We start from the raw sequence: 16,556 nt of genomic DNA, 5'->3' as shown, positions 1-16,556 counted from the left end.
ATTCAAATAAACTAAGTTTGAATTATTATGAACCTATGGATAAACTTTGTCAGGCAGGGAAAACAAAATAAGTATTTTTCTTTTTGCTTCTATTTTGGCAACTTGGTTTTTATTGGGGTTTTAAGTTTTTTTTTTCTTTTTAAAACAAAATCTGAAAATATAATAACCAAAGAGGAATAAAATAGATTATACAATTTGTCTTTAGTTACCGATTTCAGCGACCAAAGCATAACTATTATTTTGACAAGAACTGTTCTATTTTATTTTTTTCCTGAAAATGAAACTGAAATTTGATTTTGTCAGTTTCTGTCGAATTTTGAATACAATAATTCGAATGGCATAAAATTATTGATATATGTTTGGTCAAAAATAACTATTTCCTTAGATAAATATTTGTAATTTGCATATACATAATTATTTCTATTCATATTGAAAATGAAAAAAAAAAAAAAAAGTCTTTGACTGGAATGTGTTCTCTTTTCTACGAATAAAAATTGTAAGAAACAAAAACTGAATTTAACGAAATTAACTTCACTTTCGTTTCATCATTTTTGATAAAAAAAAATATATATGTAAGAAAAAATAGAAAGGATGACAAAAAAAAAAAGAAAAAGAAAAAATAGAAAGAAGCAAAACTGGTAAAAGCTGGTCGTAATTTGTGATAAATGTTTGAATGGGAAAAGAGAGAAAGAGAAGGCACGTGTTTTGTTTGTAGAAGGAGTTTTTTAAAAACTTTTATTTGTGTGTGTGTGTTGTGTCAGTCTCGTTATTTGATTTTTGTGTGAAAAAAGAGACAAAAGAGTAGTCAAAGAAAGTCACCCAAAAACAAAGACATCTCTCTTTTTTTTTTTTTTTGTTATTTCTTATTAGAAAAAGAAAAGCTCTGTTTCATATAAATAGTAAATCTAAATAGTAGCAGTAGTAGTAGCCTTTTGATTCACGACGATGACGACATTGATAACCCCAATAATTTCGTTCAATATATATAAATAAGTTAGGTTTATTGTTAACAACATATAAATACCAAATTATCTTCTGGAATGTGAGTGGATTGAGACGCATTGACTCCATGTTCAATCTTTGCCTATCTTCTTGGAAACCTATTTTTTTCTTTGTTTTCTTTGGTTGGGATGAGTTCTACAAATTTTATCATCTCTTTTTTATAATAAGATCCTTACACAACAACACTAGTTGTTTCCGTATTATTTATCAAAATCTGATAGCTTGCAAATGATCTTATCTGCTGAAAGATACTAAAATAACGTACATTTCTTTTTAAACACAAAGTAGGAGAAACAAAAAAGATTGATGGAAATTTTTAAATTATAATTTGAAATTTTTTTGTTTTTTTGTCATTATTTGAAAGTTTCTTTAGAAACATATAGGTGACTTATAAAGACTAAATAAAAAGTAATGAAATGCCTTACTTGGTAATGAAAATTGCCTTGGTTCAAATTTAAATATGTATATGGTTTGTGCCTGCCTAGTCCAAACTCTCAAGTACCCGCACATATGACATGCATTATGCTTATGCATGCATTTCCTTTTATTTTTAACGAATCCAACAAATGTTATAGTAGTTTTCTTTCTCCTTAAACACAAATAAGTTTGTGTTCTTACCCGCACATGTGTTGCAAACTCTTTAAACAATGTGATCATAGGAAAATTCAAAAATATAAAGTTTTGTGTTATTTGCAGAAGATCATATAGAGTTAGTATTGGCTGAAGACAAAACATAATAAAGTTAGTATTGGTGTAGTTAATGGGCCTAATGAGTTCGGCCTTTTCCGTACATGTGAAGTAAAGAGTTTCCATTTTTGGAAGTGAATTTTCGTTGTATATACGGAAACAAAGGACTGTTTAATTCTCTTTGTCTCTTTATCTTCTTCATCGTGGAAACCCTAAATCGATGAAGCGATCGTTCCAAGGATCCATGCTAACTACTACGGAAAAGGAGGTTCTCGATCCCACCGTTGTTAAGAAACCCGTCTTCCTCACCAAAGCTCACAGAGAAGAATTAGCCCTAAAACGCCGCCACGATAAAACCGAGGATCGTCATCGCCGCCTCGTTCAGATCACTAGCTCCAATTCCGATAATAGCGATGGAAACCGTTACCGAGATCGGACTAGAGAACGAGGCCGCGACCGTGACAGAGACAGAGAGAGCGAGCGTGAGTATCGTGAACGTGAAGGCAAAGCTAGGGCTGAGAAATCAGTGAAGTTAGAGCGTGAGAAGGAGATTAACGCCATGAAAGAGCAATACCTAGGAACCACGAAGCCTAAGAAGAGAGTCATCACGAAGCCGAGCAAGAAGTTCTGTTTTGATTGGGAGAACACTGAAGATACTTCCAGTGGAGATATGAATGTTCTATACCAAAACCCTCACGAAGCTCAGCTTCTGTTTGGGAGAGGGTTTCGCGCTGGGATAGATCGCCGTGAACAGAAAAAACAAGTGGCGGCTAAGAAGCGTGAGGAAAGAGATAAGCACTGGAGCGAGAAGAAGTTAGAGGAGATGAGTGAAAGAGATTGGCGTATTTTCAAGGAAGACTTTAATATATCTTATAAAGGATCCAAGGTTCCTCACCCGATGAGGAACTGGGAAGAGGGTAAGCTTAGTCCTGAGCTAGTGAAAGCTGTGGAAAGAGCTGGTTATGAGAAACCTAAACCTATTCAAATGGCAGCTATACCTTTAGGACTTGAACAGAGAGATGTTATCGGCATTGCAGAGACTGGTTCAGGCAAAACCGTTGCTTTTGTTCTGCCGATGCTATCTTACATATCAAGATTGCCACCAATGAGGGAAGAGAATCAGAGTGACGGTCCTTATGCTCTTATTCTTGTTCCAACAAGAGAGCTTGTAAAGCAGATTAAAGAAGAGACGGTTAAGTTTGCACGTTATTTGGGGTTAAAAGTGATCTCCATCGTTGGTGGGGAGTCAATAGAGAAACAAGCGTTGAAGCTATCACAAGGATGCGAGATTTTGATTGCCACGCCTGGTCGATTGCTCGATTGTCTTGAGACAAGGTACGTGGTGTTGAACCAATGTAACTATTTGGTTCTTGATGAAGCTGACCGTATGATTGATATGGGTTTTGAGCCACAGGTTGCAGAAGTGTTAAATGCAATGCCTTCAAGTAATTTGAAACCAGAGAATGAAGATGAAGAGCTTGAAGAAAAGAAGATTTACAGAACTACGTATATGTTCAGTGCCACAATGTCTTCTAGTGTAGAGCGTCTCGCTAGAAAGTACATGAGGAATCCAGTCGTGGTCAACACTGGGGAGACCACAAAGCTGGTCTTTCAACAAGTGATCATGATCAAAGAATCAGAAAAGTTCTCTAGGTTAAAGAAACTGATCGATGAGCTCGGTGATGAGAAGACAGCGATTGTGTTTGTGAACACCAAGAACAAGGTTGACTTCATCGTCAAGAATCTAGAAAAGATATCAAGGTGTCGTGTGACAACATTGCACGCAGGGAAGTCGCAAGAACAGAGAGATATCAGCTTAGAAGGGTTCAGACAAAAGAGATTCAACGTTCTTGTTGCAACAGATGTTTTAGGCCGTGGGCTTGATATTCCTGATTTGGCTCACGTCATCAACTACGATATGCCTAACGCAATAGATATGTATACGCATAGGATTGGACGAACTGGACGAGCAGGGAAGACAGGTGTTGCGACAACGTTCTTGACTCTCGAGGATAAAGATGTGTTTTACGGTCTGAAGCAGAAGCTTGTTGAATCTAATAGTTTGGTGCCACCTGAACTTGCGAGACATGAAGCCTCTAAGTTTAAACCAGGAACCATTCCTGATAGATTCTCCCATTTTTAGGGATATGGTGTTAGTAACGTTACTACCGATGACTTTGTGTTCACTATAAATTATGGAAAAGCACTATACAACTATCTATTCATTTATATATTGCAATTAATGCTTTGCATATGCTTTTGTTAGTTTTGGGATCAAATCATTGTTCTTACTTCAAGGAAACCGAATCCAACACCAAGGTAGTATAGTAACAAATGATAGACATCATGAATCATACACGAAGAAACATAACAAGAAAAGGAACTTTGGTTAAATAAAGCAAAATAAAACCACACATAAATAAAGATAACTCAGAACTTTATATCCGAACCTCGAAATTTATCCTCAATGATCATATCAATTCTCTTCTCCATCTCAGGAGTGAGATAATTCTTCGAGTCACCAACTTGGCCTTTACGGAAAAAATTCTTGTGATCAACTCCTCCAGGTGTTCTGCCGGTCTTGTTGATCTCCAAATTCTTTAGGTTACTAAATGAGCAAAGATCTAAGATCTCTTCAAGAGATCCGTTCTCTTCTTCTTGCAACGTAAAAGGACAACCCAAGAACTCGGCAAGTTTCTTGAGCTGAGCATGAGGTTCTGTTTTCAACTCCTCGTACTTCAAGAATAGTACATGTTTGGGGTATTCTAAGCTTCCTCTCCAATAGCTCAAGACATGTTCCCAAAAGGGTCCGTAATAGCTAACTCCAGTGCAAAACGACTCAAACATTGACTCCAACGAGTTTTTCGCTTCTTCTATCTCTTGATTTGCACACTTGAAATACCAAAACGAAACCAACACGTCTTTCAAGTTCCTCCACACGTACACGATCTTACAAGGAGAGTTCTTGAGACCTTCTTTAAGCGTTTGGAAGGGAACGTGAGTCGAGAATAGCCTCGGGGATGATGAGATATTGCTCAGGTCTGGTTTCGAGCTTTTCAGGTACAGTCTGAGCTCGAAGAATGGTACTAGGCTATGAGGATTCTCAAGGACAAGAGGATGATTATCAGAAGAGTGTTTGGATCTCTCGAGGAGAGCGACAGTGAGAGCTTTAAGCCAAGTAGTGCCTGATTTAGGGAACGAAGCAACAATTATGTCCGTGTCTTGTGGCTCGAAATCTCGTTGGAAACTGAGGATTGCTTGCAAAGTTTTTTCGTTGTACCAACATCCTTGGTACTTGAACAACTTCGTGCCTTCGAAGTCTATGTCTGATGGAAGTGAGGAGATCAAATTTATGGTTTCTTCATCATCTTCTCTCGGCAGGTTCTTTGAGATCTCCTTATCCATTTTTTTTCTTTGTTTGGCCTGTGGGTTGACTTATTTAATCACAAAACATAAGTATACATATACAACAATATAATCGTTACTCAAAAGGATTTGTACGGTAGGCAGAATATATTTTTTTTGATGAAAAAAATATTTCTTTCTTTCTTTTCAAGTTCAACAAACGCACTTGTTAATTATTATGGAAATATATATATATTCTCCATCAGTAACAACTAACAACTAATGCTGACAACAAAAGGAGAATACCACTCCAGATTAAATAAGTTTAGGTGTTGTGCTGTTCATATACAATAATTTTCTAATTAGATATATCGAACGCAAATAATATTCGATTTTGGTTTCAAAAGAATTGTTCTAGATAAGTTTAACGAAACCAAATCCGACATCAAAAGTAGTAATTAACAAGATGATAAACTTAACAACGACATAAGGCACATTGATCAACCAAAGCACAATTAAACGGCACATAAAAGATAGATATGTGACTTAAAATTCCAGATCCGAACCTTGAAAATGTTCCGCGATGATCATATCAATTCTCTTCTCCATTTGAGGAGTCAGATAATTCTTGGAACCACCAACTTCGCCTTTACGGAAAAAATTCTTGTGAGCGGCCCCTCTAGTGGTTCTTCCGGTCTTGTTGATCTCCAGATTCTTCAAGTTACGCAATGAGCAAAGCTCTAAGATCTCTTCCACGGATCCTCTCTCTTCTTCCACCGTAAAAGGACAACCCAAGAACTCAGCAAGTTTCTTGAGCTGAACGTGAGGCTCTGTTTTCAACTCCTCATACTTCAAGAAAAGCACACTCTTAAGATCTTTCATGCTTCCTTTCCAATAGCTCAAGACATGTTCCCAAAATGGTCCGTAATTGATGACTCCGCTGCAAAACGAATCGAACATTGACTCCAACATGCTCCTCTCTTCTTCTATCTTTAGAATTGCGCACTTGAAGTACCAAAACGACACCAACGCGTCTTTCACGTCCCTCCACACGTACACAATCTTACAAGGAGAGTTCTTGAGAGCCACTCGGAGAGTATGCAACGGCATGTGAGTTGAGAACAGCCTCGGGGATGATGTGATACTGGTCAGATCTGGTTTCGAGGTTTCCATGAAGAGTCTCAGCTCGGGGAATGGTACTAAGCCGTGAGGATTATCAAGTAGAAGGGGATGATCATCACAAGAGTGGTTAGATCTCTCAAGGAGAGCTACTATAAGAGCTTTAAGCCAAGTAGTACCACATTTGGGAAACGAAGCAACGATTATGTCAGTGTCTTGTGGCTTGAAACCTCTTTGGAAATTGAGGATTCCTTGGAGACTTGTGCTGTCGTGCCAACATCCTTGGTATTTGAACAGCTTTGTGCCATCGAAACCTACGTCTGAGGGAAGTGCAGAGATCAAACTTGCATTTTCTTCGTCGTCTCCTCTCAGGTTCTTTGAGATCGCTTTCTCCATTTTTTTGTTTTTGTTGATGTGTGGTTGACTTTTTTTTTTTTTATTAACGCTCTTTTAAGGTTAATGAACAAGTTAAAGCATGTTGTTTTACCCAAACGTCTTGTAGTAAATAGTATCAAAAATTATTTAATATTGGTGAGAACCAAAATAAACATACCTAATTTACAGCTACAAAAAGCCATTAGCGAAACAAATACTTAAAAATTTTAAAGCAATCGTTACTTATTACACAATGGTAGGCGTTACGAGGAAATTAAAAGCACTGGTCAAGTGAATCTTAAATTCATTTGGTAAGTACCAATTACAAAACATTTGAATTATGAGAGAAACATAATAAAAGCGATAGAGATGATACACTCTCTCTTTCCAGTCCACAATAAAGGCGAGAAGGATAGGGAATACATATCAAACAAGAACGACATAAACTTGGACAACGTAACTTAGTATTATTATTGGTAGAAGAATGTGGAGGATACAGAATCAAACCCTTCTGTTCCACTCTGACCAATACTGTTTTGATCCACAAAGCCATCGAGCTCAAATGCAAACGTATCCATGTTTGTTGCATGGGCTACATTCCAATAGCTATCGGTCTCCGGAATCCTGAGTTCAGCTCCAAAACAAGTACTTGGAGGAAGAGGTGGGAGCTCATGATCACATTGCTCATCATTACTATTTATAGATTGATAACCACATTCACTCTCTTGAGGCCACCCGTTGTATGAGAATTCAATAGTGTTTTGGCTTTGGTTGTTGGACGATGCGTAGAGATTGTTGTTGTTGGTGCTAAGAGCTACTTGCTGGCTTGGAGGGTTGAATAACTCGGAAATGAAACGTTGGGATTCATCAGGAGAGATGAAGGAAGTTACTGAGGAGCCACGAGGCATATCAGAGTAGACAAAGTTGGTTCGAGCAGTCAAGCCTCTTATGGACCGTGCGGCTCTATCATAGGCCAGTGCAGCCTCCTCGGCCGTGTCAAAAGTACCTAGCCAATACCTCTCTTTCGTAGTCGGGTTTCTTATTTCAGCTGCGTATCTTCCCCACGGCCTCCGCCTCACTCCTACGTACTTTATTTCTTCATTATGTTGTTGTGGTTGTGGCTGCGGTTGTTGCTGCTTTTGCCTTTGGCTCTTTTTTGATCTAGAGGACGACGAACCAGCATTTGATTTGCCATTGATCTCCATTGTTAACTAATGTATTCTGCTCAAAACACTCAATATGTGAAATGATAGAGAGATAATTAGAAATGGTTGGATTTAGTTATGTTTAAAGAGTGAATACGGGTTTGTTTAAATAGACGAGATCACCTTCACTATGAGTATGCGTATTGTGTAGGGACCCTCTCTTTTATTCTAAAGGTCTCTTTAGAATTCTTTTTTAGATACGAAAAAGTGAGTCGTCACATGGAAATGTGCAAAATCAGATGATCATCACCATCTAATCATAAGTGAAAGTGAAATGAGTTTGTGGCTTTTAGGATTGGCCCTAGTGAATCATGTAGGATTATGAACCAATCTGCAATGGATTTTTATTTTCTTTTTTCTTTTGCTAATCTTTTATCTATTTTCTCTTTAGGCATGCTATTATTTTTTTAGGAACGTGAGATTCTTCGTGGCTTAGTTATGATCACTTGTAGTTGTAATATGTTTTGGCTTTCAATTATGAACTTTAATCATTTTAAGAATCTCCTAATTAACTTACATTTAAAAAGAAAAAAATTTGAATACCTATTGTTGCGAGTTTTACGGTTGTTATATCTATTTGTAATTGTGAAGCATAGTGACACATGCATGCACTAGATAGTCTCAGAATTTCATAACGATTTTGTGATGATATATAAACTAATTTGGGAGATTTGTGACGACATAGCTATGCTATATATAGTGTTGCAATTGTAAAGCCGTCGCTTGACTTAATCTAGCGACCTTTGTTTCTAAAATTGCATTGAAACGACTACACATATACGAGACTATAGAATATTTGTTTTTAGAAACGGAACTTCCTTTAACTCTTTTTTTTTTTCCAATTATCTGTTTTAAAATTTGTACAAGATCGAGTTTTTTCCTATGAATATATGTGTGCCACTTGATGAAATGATGGGCTAATCACATGCTTTACAATACTCATGATTGCAACTTTCGCAATCTCTCGGATCCAAATGAATGATTATTTTCATTTCGTTTAATCATGATTGATCCTATATTAAATTATACTCCCTCTGTTTCTAAAAGATTGATGTTTAGAAAATTTTCCGTAAATTAAAAAACAATCATGATTATTTTAAAAAACTTTATTTTCTCTCACCAAAAAAATATTATTTAATTAAAAATCAATAACAATTCAGAAATTCAAAATTTATCAATGATTACTTTTTGAACTTAACAAAATATTAATATTAATTAATTAAAATCTGTAGAACATCAATCTTTATGAAACAAAAAAATCCCAAAACAACATCCTTTATGTAACGGAAGGAGTATACTTGATTTCACAAATAGGACTAAAAAGAAAGCAATTTTATATCTATATTATTATGGAAACTTTACTATAGAAAACTATTTGTTATCGTTTTTCTTATTTAAATTCTGTGGCGCTTCATATTGACTATTCGAATGCTTTATATGATTAGTCGCATGAACTTGAACATGTTCATTATCCAAGAAACAAAGAGATACATCGTATGATAGTGCATATTGTGTATAATTAATACTTTATGATGTTTATAAAAAAATATAAGATTTAATTATGTATAATTCTCAAACTCTTTAGCATTGCAGGCTACCTAAATCAATCGTAAACCACAAAATCTTATTGTTCTTATATGCTAAACTTGAATGTTACACACTTACACTTATATGTTTTATCAACTACTAATGTGATTTATGGATTAGATCGGTCAAATCGATAATTATCCGACCTTTTGTTATACGTTAACTAAACCAAAACAAATTATTTCAATTGAAGAAAAAGTTCGGTTAATTAATGGTTTAGATACGGGAGAACGTCGGATAACCCAAATCCACAAATTTTGAGAAATCTCTCGCTGTGGGTTTTGTGTGGAGTCTTGCGGTAGAGATAACTTTCTGAGCACCGAGGAAGACGAAACGATGGGTTTTGTCTTAACCTGTACTTGTCCCCCTTCCTCCTCGCTCCTCGTTGTCTCTCAGCTCCATCATCACCAGGTATGTTCAGCTTTGTTCTTCGTCTTCTGATTTGATTGTTCAGTTTACAAATTTACTTTTGTGGACTCACAATTCAGTTCTCCGCCGGAGTAAAAAGCTGCGAGCTTTGGCGTCGTCATCAGTTATCTCCTCCGACCCGTAGAGCCCTAATTTCGAATTCACGTTGTTTCAATCTCCCTCAAGAACCCATTCTCTCCGAGGCTCTCAAGGTTCTCTCTTTTTTTCCAACTATTTACTAATAGGATTTGTGCGATGCGAATTAGTTGAAATTCATATATGAGTTGTTCCAGTTTACTATACGTATGCCAATTTCTTGATGTGATTTTGTGTTCTTGATCAATCTTGGAGGCTTGTGAGAGTACTAGTTAAGTGTTACATTGTGTATGTGTGTTTTCGCATTCGATGATGTTTTGATGCATCTAATGCTCTGTATTGCATTGTGGTTGTTTGCTTGTAGGAGCCAATTGCATTTGTGGGTGGGATGTTTGCTGGACTTCTAAGACTTGATCTAAACGAAGAGCCGCTCAAGGATTGGGTGACGCAAACTGTTGAAGCTTCCGGTATTATGGAAGAGGGAGCTGATGCGGATGGGATGGTCTCGGATGACGAAGAAGCTCCTCAACAGATTGAGATTGAATGAGGTCTGAGTTGTATATGAATGATGTCTCTTATATCTCATTGGACCACAAGCAACTGTGATTTTGGTTCTGCAGTGACTGCCTTTACCATATGCTAGGATCTTGTGTAATGTAACCTTGTGTTCTTGATGTAAAAATAAACAGAAATCCAAACAACAACGTTTCATCTTGATATCTTGCGTGTCATGCTTCTTTTACTCAGCTCTTATGCACAACTTTTACATTACACAGGTGTGCACTAGTTTAGCCAACAACCAAAATCTTGGTTGATCCGGAGATGAGCTTATATGAAGAAAAAGGATTTCATATTTTTCTTCTTCTTAGATAAGATGTTAACAAGATTTATGATGTTACTAGAATCAAGATAGTGATTATAACAATAGGTATACTTCATCTTGATGCTCGGAGTGGTAGAGATCGGTTGAATCAAATCAAAGCTAACACGCCATGGCTTTTGCATTGTCAGAAAGATGAGGCGTGAAATCTAACAACATAGAGCACAAAGATTTAACATATGAGACTCTGTATCAGCCATAGTCTAAGCCTTTAAATTTGGGAAAACTTTATTTGTGTGGCTCTGTAGTTGAGATCTTTCTTACTGTACTAATTCTTTCATGAAAAAATAGCAAAGAGACACCCTTTCTCTCTTTCGTATTACGGTATGACACCGTTTTCGTCCAAGGCACCGTTTTCTCTTGTGCTTTATCAGTTTTACCCCTTTAACTAATGTGATCCTATTAACCTTTAACCTAACTCTCGTTATTTGTTTTGTTTATCATTTAATAACTTTTTCATTTAAAAAAAAATATATTTCCAATTAAAAATCTTAACCCCCAAACCACGATGGATTGAGATCGGGACATATAGAGCTCTTGTGTATCAGAATCAAAACAATGTCTTCTTCTCTTTCTCTGTTGCTTGAAAAATTACAGATCTCATCTCGGTCAAATCTGAAGATGATCTTCGCAAGATCTATTTGTTTGCTGGCCACACTTCACCCCACCTCGTTGCATAGCTTGTTGTTCACCAACAGAAGAACTTTCCCCAACCACCATGTTTCTGCTTGATTCTTAGATCAATTGCTCGAAGATCTTGTAAGAACACAAATGTAACCATTGTCATCTACAGAAGCACTCGCCGCCTCTAACCCTTTTCATATGATTCTCCTTTGCCTAGAATTGTTTTTCAATGGATCTACAAATTTTTCAAGCTTCTCTCCAACAGTGTCGTCGGAATCGTTGACCCATCTCCGTGTTAGAAGTGTTGTTTTGTGGACATTAACAAACATAGCTTTTGTGGATAATATAATTGTGGACATCAGTTTTGTGGATTGCACTTCTTGGATAAAACAAGTTCCAATGGTCAAATCTCACATTTTTGGTTATTTCGAATTTTATCTTGGATGGTCTGTAGTTAAAAATGCTTGTGCCTTGTCATAGTTTTGCTTTGATCAACTAAAAAGAACTGTCTTGGTTTGCTTGAAGAATAAAGCACATTTGTCTCCAAAATGTACGTCATGTACTAACTTTGCTTTTTTTAACGTGAGATGTAGAGAAATAAATTGAGGAACAAACTTGGAGAAACATTGAAAAACTACGATTTGATGTTGTGTTAGTTTATATGTGAATGGATGGCAAAAAGAATACACAACAAATGGCATGTTTGTACTTTAACCATTTAGTTCATATGAACGGCATGTCGATTATGAACAAATGAATTAGTTATGTGATGATGATTGTCTTCTTCATGTTCTTTGTTGGTCGTGACGATCTCCAAGTCTTACTCAACCTCACATCATCATTCACCAACTTCAAGTCTTGATGCTTGTTCTATAGTCTTTTGCTTTTTCACTTCTCTGTTTGATGCTTTTTAATGTTTGATGCTTTTTAATGTTTGATGCTTTCTTTTTATGATTTTGGATTTTTTCTAGGATTGTATGTAGTTGGAAATATTTGTTTCGTGTCATAGTTTTTTCTTTGATCAATCATAACGTGCATCTACTAAAAAAGAAGCACGTTCGTGTCCAACAAGTACATCACGTTACCAACTATGTTTTATTCAACGGGAGATGTAGTGGAGTAAAGTGAGGAACAAACTTGGAGACAAAGATACCTTGATCTTGTGTTACTTTATACGTGAATATAAAGAATCATAGTAGAGGACATGTTTGTATTTGAAGGATTTACGTATGGGTTGCAGAGAGCTTTGAGATTGGTTTGGAAGTGTTTACATAGTCTATTAATTTGTGGCCATTGCTCACCATCCACGTGACCGCATCCATAACTAATGTTTGTGGCCATCGCTCACCATCCACGTCCACCAAACATTGACCATATGGTCAGTTTTTTTTGTAGCATCAACAATCATGCTTTTATATTACCGATAGTCATCTTTAATGATAATACAAGACCAAAATGGTTAACCCAATCTCCATATATTGTTGCATTTCTTCTCTGTAACACAAGACCAAAATGAAATCACATCCAAAATAGACATCCATGTGGGCACGCTTAGTGAATGAGCTAGAAAGAGAGAGATGCCACGTTGTAAGATTCCCTTCAGAAAATCAATATGATTTAAGTAAAAACCCAAAAAATGAAGAAGCTCTCACCGTATCGTATCCACAACAAACACTATTACACTACCCCGTATATGACGCCCAATTACATAAATTGGGATTATCCGAGTTCCAAGTTTTGAGAATTGTTTTGTCTTTAATTTGGGTATGTGACGAAAAAGGTCCTGCGTTCAAGAAGAGTTGAACCCGACCGAACTGGAAACCAGAGGAGAGAGAGAGAGGGAGAAGCTAGAGAGAAAGAAAAAAAATGACGCTAGTGTTCATCTCTCATCTTTTATTCTTAGCCACAAGATCTTAAAAAAATATAGTTATCATCATACGGCTGAACGTTAAAGTTTTATAATTATTTTAGTTAAGCTTTCATATTTAACTGAGGGTGTTTTAGTCAGAATTTGGTGTCTACAGTATAAAAGATAGCAAAAAACGGTGCCATAAACCTAAAGGGTGTTAAAGTGAAGACAAACATACATAAAGGATGTCTCAATGTAACTCTCCCTTCTTTCATCCAATTCAACCGAACCACATCATAACCAAAACGACTGCGTTTAGACACCTCTGATCTTTCACTAGCTAATTTAGTAATTTACCTATGCCTATGCCAGGCCAAACCGGTACGACTTCTGTGAATTCAATCCGTGACCATGGCCTCGCGTTTATTATCGACGACGACACTCATCACACCGCCGGCTAATCTCTACAAATCATCGGCGTATTTGACGGCGAGAGTTGGGGTGAGAAGGCGAAGGGTTAACGTTAGAGCTCTGAGCGATGGTTCGCAAGGAGCCGTCGATGGAACTGTTTACAAAGGTGTTTACGGTCCCTGGACCATTGAACAATCCGATGTCAAAGAGGTGCTTCTCTTCTCTCCTTACGATTCCTGCTCAATTCATACTAACTTTTCTGCTTTTGGGTTCCTTAAATTTCAGATATTGCGATGTGCTTTGTTCTCATTGACATGCAAGTTGAATCCTTTTGATAGTTCTAGGCCAATTTGTTCATATGCTCATAATCGTATAGTGTAGAGGTAGCTCAGAAACTATGGGGTGACTAAGCCTGTTGAACTTACTGTGGAACTTTGTAGTTGAGCCCTGTTTGTTTAGTAGAAGTTTCAATGGAAGTTTTGAAAGAGTATCTTCTGTTCTTCAGGTTATTCTGTACAGATCAGGACTAGTCACTGCTGCTGCATCTTTTGTAGCTGCTTCTTCTGCGGCATTTTTACCAGGAGACTCTTGGTTAAGTGAAATAATCAAGCAAAACCATGACTTGTTTTACTTCGCTGGTGCTAGTGGTTTGGGGCTATCTCTGTTTCTTATTCATATATATGTAACGGAGATTAAGAGGACTCTTCAAGCTTTGTGGGCACTTGGTTTTGTTGGTTCCTTGGCCACTTACGCAGCCCTTGCCAGACCAGCAGGTGATAACTTGGTTCAGTATGTCGTTGATCATCCAACTGCTGTGTGGTTTGTTGGTCCCCTTTTCGCCGCTCTCACAGGCCTCGTTTTCAAAGAAGGTAAAAATCTTGTATCTGCATTTGAGGATAAAATGTTTTTTCCTGCTATTTGGAAACATACCGATGTTCTTGATTTGCATTTCTGTCTGCAGGACTCTGCTACGGGAAACTAGAAGCTGGCCTTCTTACATTCATCATACCTTCAGTTCTTCTTGGTCATTTGGTAAAGTAGCTTGTCTGATTAAGATATCATACTTTAGTTACCTTGAATCAGACTCCTTAAATCAAATAAGAACTTATCAGAAGGCCAATATAGCTATAAACTGCTGCATCGTTTTTCTAAAGAGAAAACTTCACATTTCCTAAAACTGGGATCTGGTATTTGTTTATTTGGCCTTACTTAAACTGCTATACTGAATATGCAGAGTGGTCTGATGAATGATGAGGCAAAACTGGTGTTGCTAGGAACATGGATGGCACTCTTTCTAGTATTTGCTGGAAGAAAATTCACTCAGCCTATAAAGGTACACTGTTCCTCATTGAAGATTTGCATATTCAAGCTTTCGTAGAGGTCTTTCTATTTACAGAAGTATCAAATGTCATAGTACCAATAATCTATATTCTGGTTTGATTTTTTGAAGGATGATATTGGGGATAAATCTGTTTTCATGTTCATGTCTCTTCCGGATGACGAAAAAAAGGCTGTGGTTACAAAACTAGAGCAAGAAAAGTTGGGATAATACTCTCAATGATAGCGGACTGTTTTAAGTATCTTCAAGAATAGGTAAATATCTTGTATCCATAGATTATATATACTACTGAGGAGAGATGCTACCATAAACAGTTTGTAGATTGTGATTAGTAGCCTTTATTGCAATTTATGAATTGACTATATTGCTATCAAAATCTTCATGTGGACGGAAAACGAATTACCATTCCCTAGTGGAGAGTTGATAAATCCCATCTTTTGGCTGTTATAATGTATCAAACCCAGTTCACTCGGACCCTTATTTGGACTTGATTTCAGGTTTTAGGTCTGATCATCCCCTTGGTTGATTTGTTTTTAATAGTTTCCTCGTGTGTGTTGTGATGGCCCAGCTCATTTGATCCCGCCATAACTTAGGAGGCTTAATTTTAGGATTTTATATGGTCATGGATTTGGTCTCTAGCCAAGATTGGAAACTGCAAAGAAATGGGGGTCCAAACCTAACTGTGACAAATGAAATATGGTCCAGCTTGGGCAGACCTATCTAGAACCAGGGCTAGGCTGTCCGCAGGCTTTCAACCCAAAATCCCTAGTTATAAGTTGCATTTCACCGAGGAGACATGTATGAGCATGTTACTATTGTATGGCTTAAGTTGTGAACCAAAGATCTACTAGGGTAGAAATCTTTTTACTCCAGTGATGAACTCAACGAGCACATGAAGTCGCTTTCGAGTGGAAACCTGCTGGTTATTCATTCATAATGAAAATGTTATTAGCCATGCTTGGAGGAAGAAAACCATTGTTACGACTGATCTCAATTGAGATGCATGATCCTGATATACAATTAAGATGCATGATCCTGAAATACAAATATAATTATCTTTCCTTGGTAGTCGATGGTTTTGCGTGTTATTCGGCCAACAACGATTGCGATATTTGTGGGTTTCCGAATTGGGGATAGGAAAATGCTGAGAAAGAGTTGTTAAGTTTGCAAACAAAGAGCGTGAAATTAGGAACAAGGTTTTTTGTCGTCGAATGTGAATCGGGACAAGCAATTGAAAGACAGGAGGACACACGAGTGGGGTGTTAAATGCGGTGTATAGAGTAGGACTAATATGGTCCACTCTTGAGACTCATGTTATGGCCACTCTCTCTCTTTAGTCTTGTTGCTTTCTGTCTCAATCTTCTAGGAGTTTTGTCATTTATTAGCATAACTACAAAGGATCCAAAGTACCTCATATGTATATAGATTACATGGCTATGTTTGACCAAAATGTGACAACTATGAACAATCAATAATTGGCCAATGTGTTTTTTTTTTGTTGATCAGTCTCATAAACTTCACAAACCAAATGATCAAATAGCTTAACTATGAGGAAGAGTTATTCTTGTATGTTGGATAACCTTTCATATAATGTCTACCAAATCAAGATAATCTTTACTCGTCTTTAGA

General features: G+C 36.9%; 6 protein-coding genes across 6 annotated transcripts; 3 read left to right on the top strand and 3 right to left on the bottom strand.

Moving 5' to 3' along the window:
• Positions 1-1,909: 1,909 nt before the first annotated feature.
• LOC17898026 (putative DEAD-box ATP-dependent RNA helicase 44) lies at positions 1,910-3,854 on the top strand. Its single transcript, XM_006306184.2, has 2 exons — positions 1,910-2,606; positions 2,682-3,854. The coding sequence occupies exons 1-2, from the start codon at positions 1,910-1,912 to the stop codon at positions 3,830-3,832; spliced, it is 1,848 nt and encodes a 615-aa protein (XP_006306246.2). The 3' UTR covers positions 3,833-3,854.
• A 101-nt stretch (positions 3,855-3,955) lies between these two features.
• On the bottom strand, positions 3,956-5,098 carry LOC17898877 (cytosolic sulfotransferase 7). Its single transcript, XM_006303954.2, has one exon. The coding sequence runs from the start codon at positions 5,092-5,094 to the stop codon at positions 4,120-4,122; it is 975 nt and encodes a 324-aa protein (XP_006304016.1). The 5' UTR covers positions 5,095-5,098; the 3' UTR covers positions 3,956-4,119.
• Positions 5,099-5,479: 381 nt separating this feature from the next.
• LOC17897767 (cytosolic sulfotransferase 7) lies at positions 5,480-6,549 on the bottom strand. The gene has a single exon (XM_006306266.2). The coding sequence runs from the start codon at positions 6,547-6,549 to the stop codon at positions 5,581-5,583; it is 969 nt and encodes a 322-aa protein (XP_006306328.1). The 3' UTR covers positions 5,480-5,580.
• Positions 6,550-6,998: 449 nt separating this feature from the next.
• LOC17897291 (ethylene-responsive transcription factor ERF087) lies at positions 6,999-7,733 on the bottom strand. Its single transcript, XM_006306219.1, has one exon. The coding sequence runs from the start codon at positions 7,731-7,733 to the stop codon at positions 6,999-7,001; it is 735 nt and encodes a 244-aa protein (XP_006306281.1).
• A 1,832-nt stretch (positions 7,734-9,565) lies between these two features.
• LOC17897735 (UPF0426 protein At1g28150, chloroplastic) lies at positions 9,566-10,543 on the top strand. The gene is made up of 3 exons (XM_006303367.2): positions 9,566-9,731; positions 9,809-9,940; positions 10,189-10,543. Exons 1-3 carry the CDS (start codon positions 9,657-9,659, stop codon positions 10,369-10,371), a joined length of 390 nt encoding a protein of 129 aa, XP_006303429.1. The 5' UTR covers positions 9,566-9,656; the 3' UTR covers positions 10,372-10,543.
• A 2,948-nt stretch (positions 10,544-13,491) lies between these two features.
• LOC17898395 lies at positions 13,492-15,305 on the top strand. Its single transcript, XM_006305432.2, has 5 exons — positions 13,492-13,798; positions 14,094-14,457; positions 14,550-14,620; positions 14,823-14,921; positions 15,039-15,305. The coding sequence occupies exons 1-5, from the start codon at positions 13,589-13,591 to the stop codon at positions 15,135-15,137; spliced, it is 843 nt and encodes a 280-aa protein (XP_006305494.1). The 5' UTR covers positions 13,492-13,588; the 3' UTR covers positions 15,138-15,305.
• The last annotated feature ends 1,251 nt before the right edge of the window (positions 15,306-16,556 follow it).

The sequence above is a fragment of the Capsella rubella genome, unplaced genomic scaffold, assembly GCF_000375325.1.
Source record: "Capsella rubella cultivar Monte Gargano unplaced genomic scaffold, Caprub1_0 scaffold_1, whole genome shotgun sequence".
NCBI lineage: Eukaryota > Viridiplantae > Streptophyta > Magnoliopsida > Brassicales > Brassicaceae > Capsella > Capsella rubella.
The sequence above is the reverse complement of the archived record's forward strand: the minus strand, read 5'-3'. Positions and strand labels throughout refer to the sequence as shown.

Coding starts and splice junctions, on each gene's coding strand:
- LOC17897291 (XM_006306219.1), bottom strand. CDS start 7,733: ATGGAGATCAATGGCAAATCAAATGCTGGTTCGTCGTCCTCTAGATCA.
- LOC17897767 (XM_006306266.2), bottom strand. CDS start 6,549: ATGGAGAAAGCGATCTCAAAGAACCTGAGAGGAGACGACGAAGAAAAT.
- LOC17898877 (XM_006303954.2), bottom strand. CDS start 5,094: ATGGATAAGGAGATCTCAAAGAACCTGCCGAGAGAAGATGATGAAGAA.
- LOC17897735 (XM_006303367.2), top strand. CDS start 9,657: ATGGGTTTTGTCTTAACCTGTACTTGTCCCCCTTCCTCCTCGCTCCTC. Junction 9,732..9,808: donor CTCAGCTCCATCATCACCAG/GTATGTTCAGCT, acceptor CTCACAATTCAG/TTCTCCGCCGGAGTAAAAAG. Junction 9,941..10,188: donor TTCTCTCCGAGGCTCTCAAG/GTTCTCTCTTTT, acceptor GTTTGCTTGTAG/GAGCCAATTGCATTTGTGGG.
- LOC17898395 (XM_006305432.2), top strand. CDS start 13,589: ATGGCCTCGCGTTTATTATCGACGACGACACTCATCACACCGCCGGCT. Junction 13,799..14,093: donor AACAATCCGATGTCAAAGAG/GTGCTTCTCTTC, acceptor TCTGTTCTTCAG/GTTATTCTGTACAGATCAGG. Junction 14,922..15,038: donor AATTCACTCAGCCTATAAAG/GTACACTGTTCC, acceptor GATTTTTTGAAG/GATGATATTGGGGATAAATC.
- LOC17898026 (XM_006306184.2), top strand. CDS start 1,910: ATGAAGCGATCGTTCCAAGGATCCATGCTAACTACTACGGAAAAGGAG. Junction 2,607..2,681: donor GATGAGGAACTGGGAAGAGG/GTAAGCTTAGTC, acceptor TTCAAATGGCAG/CTATACCTTTAGGACTTGAA.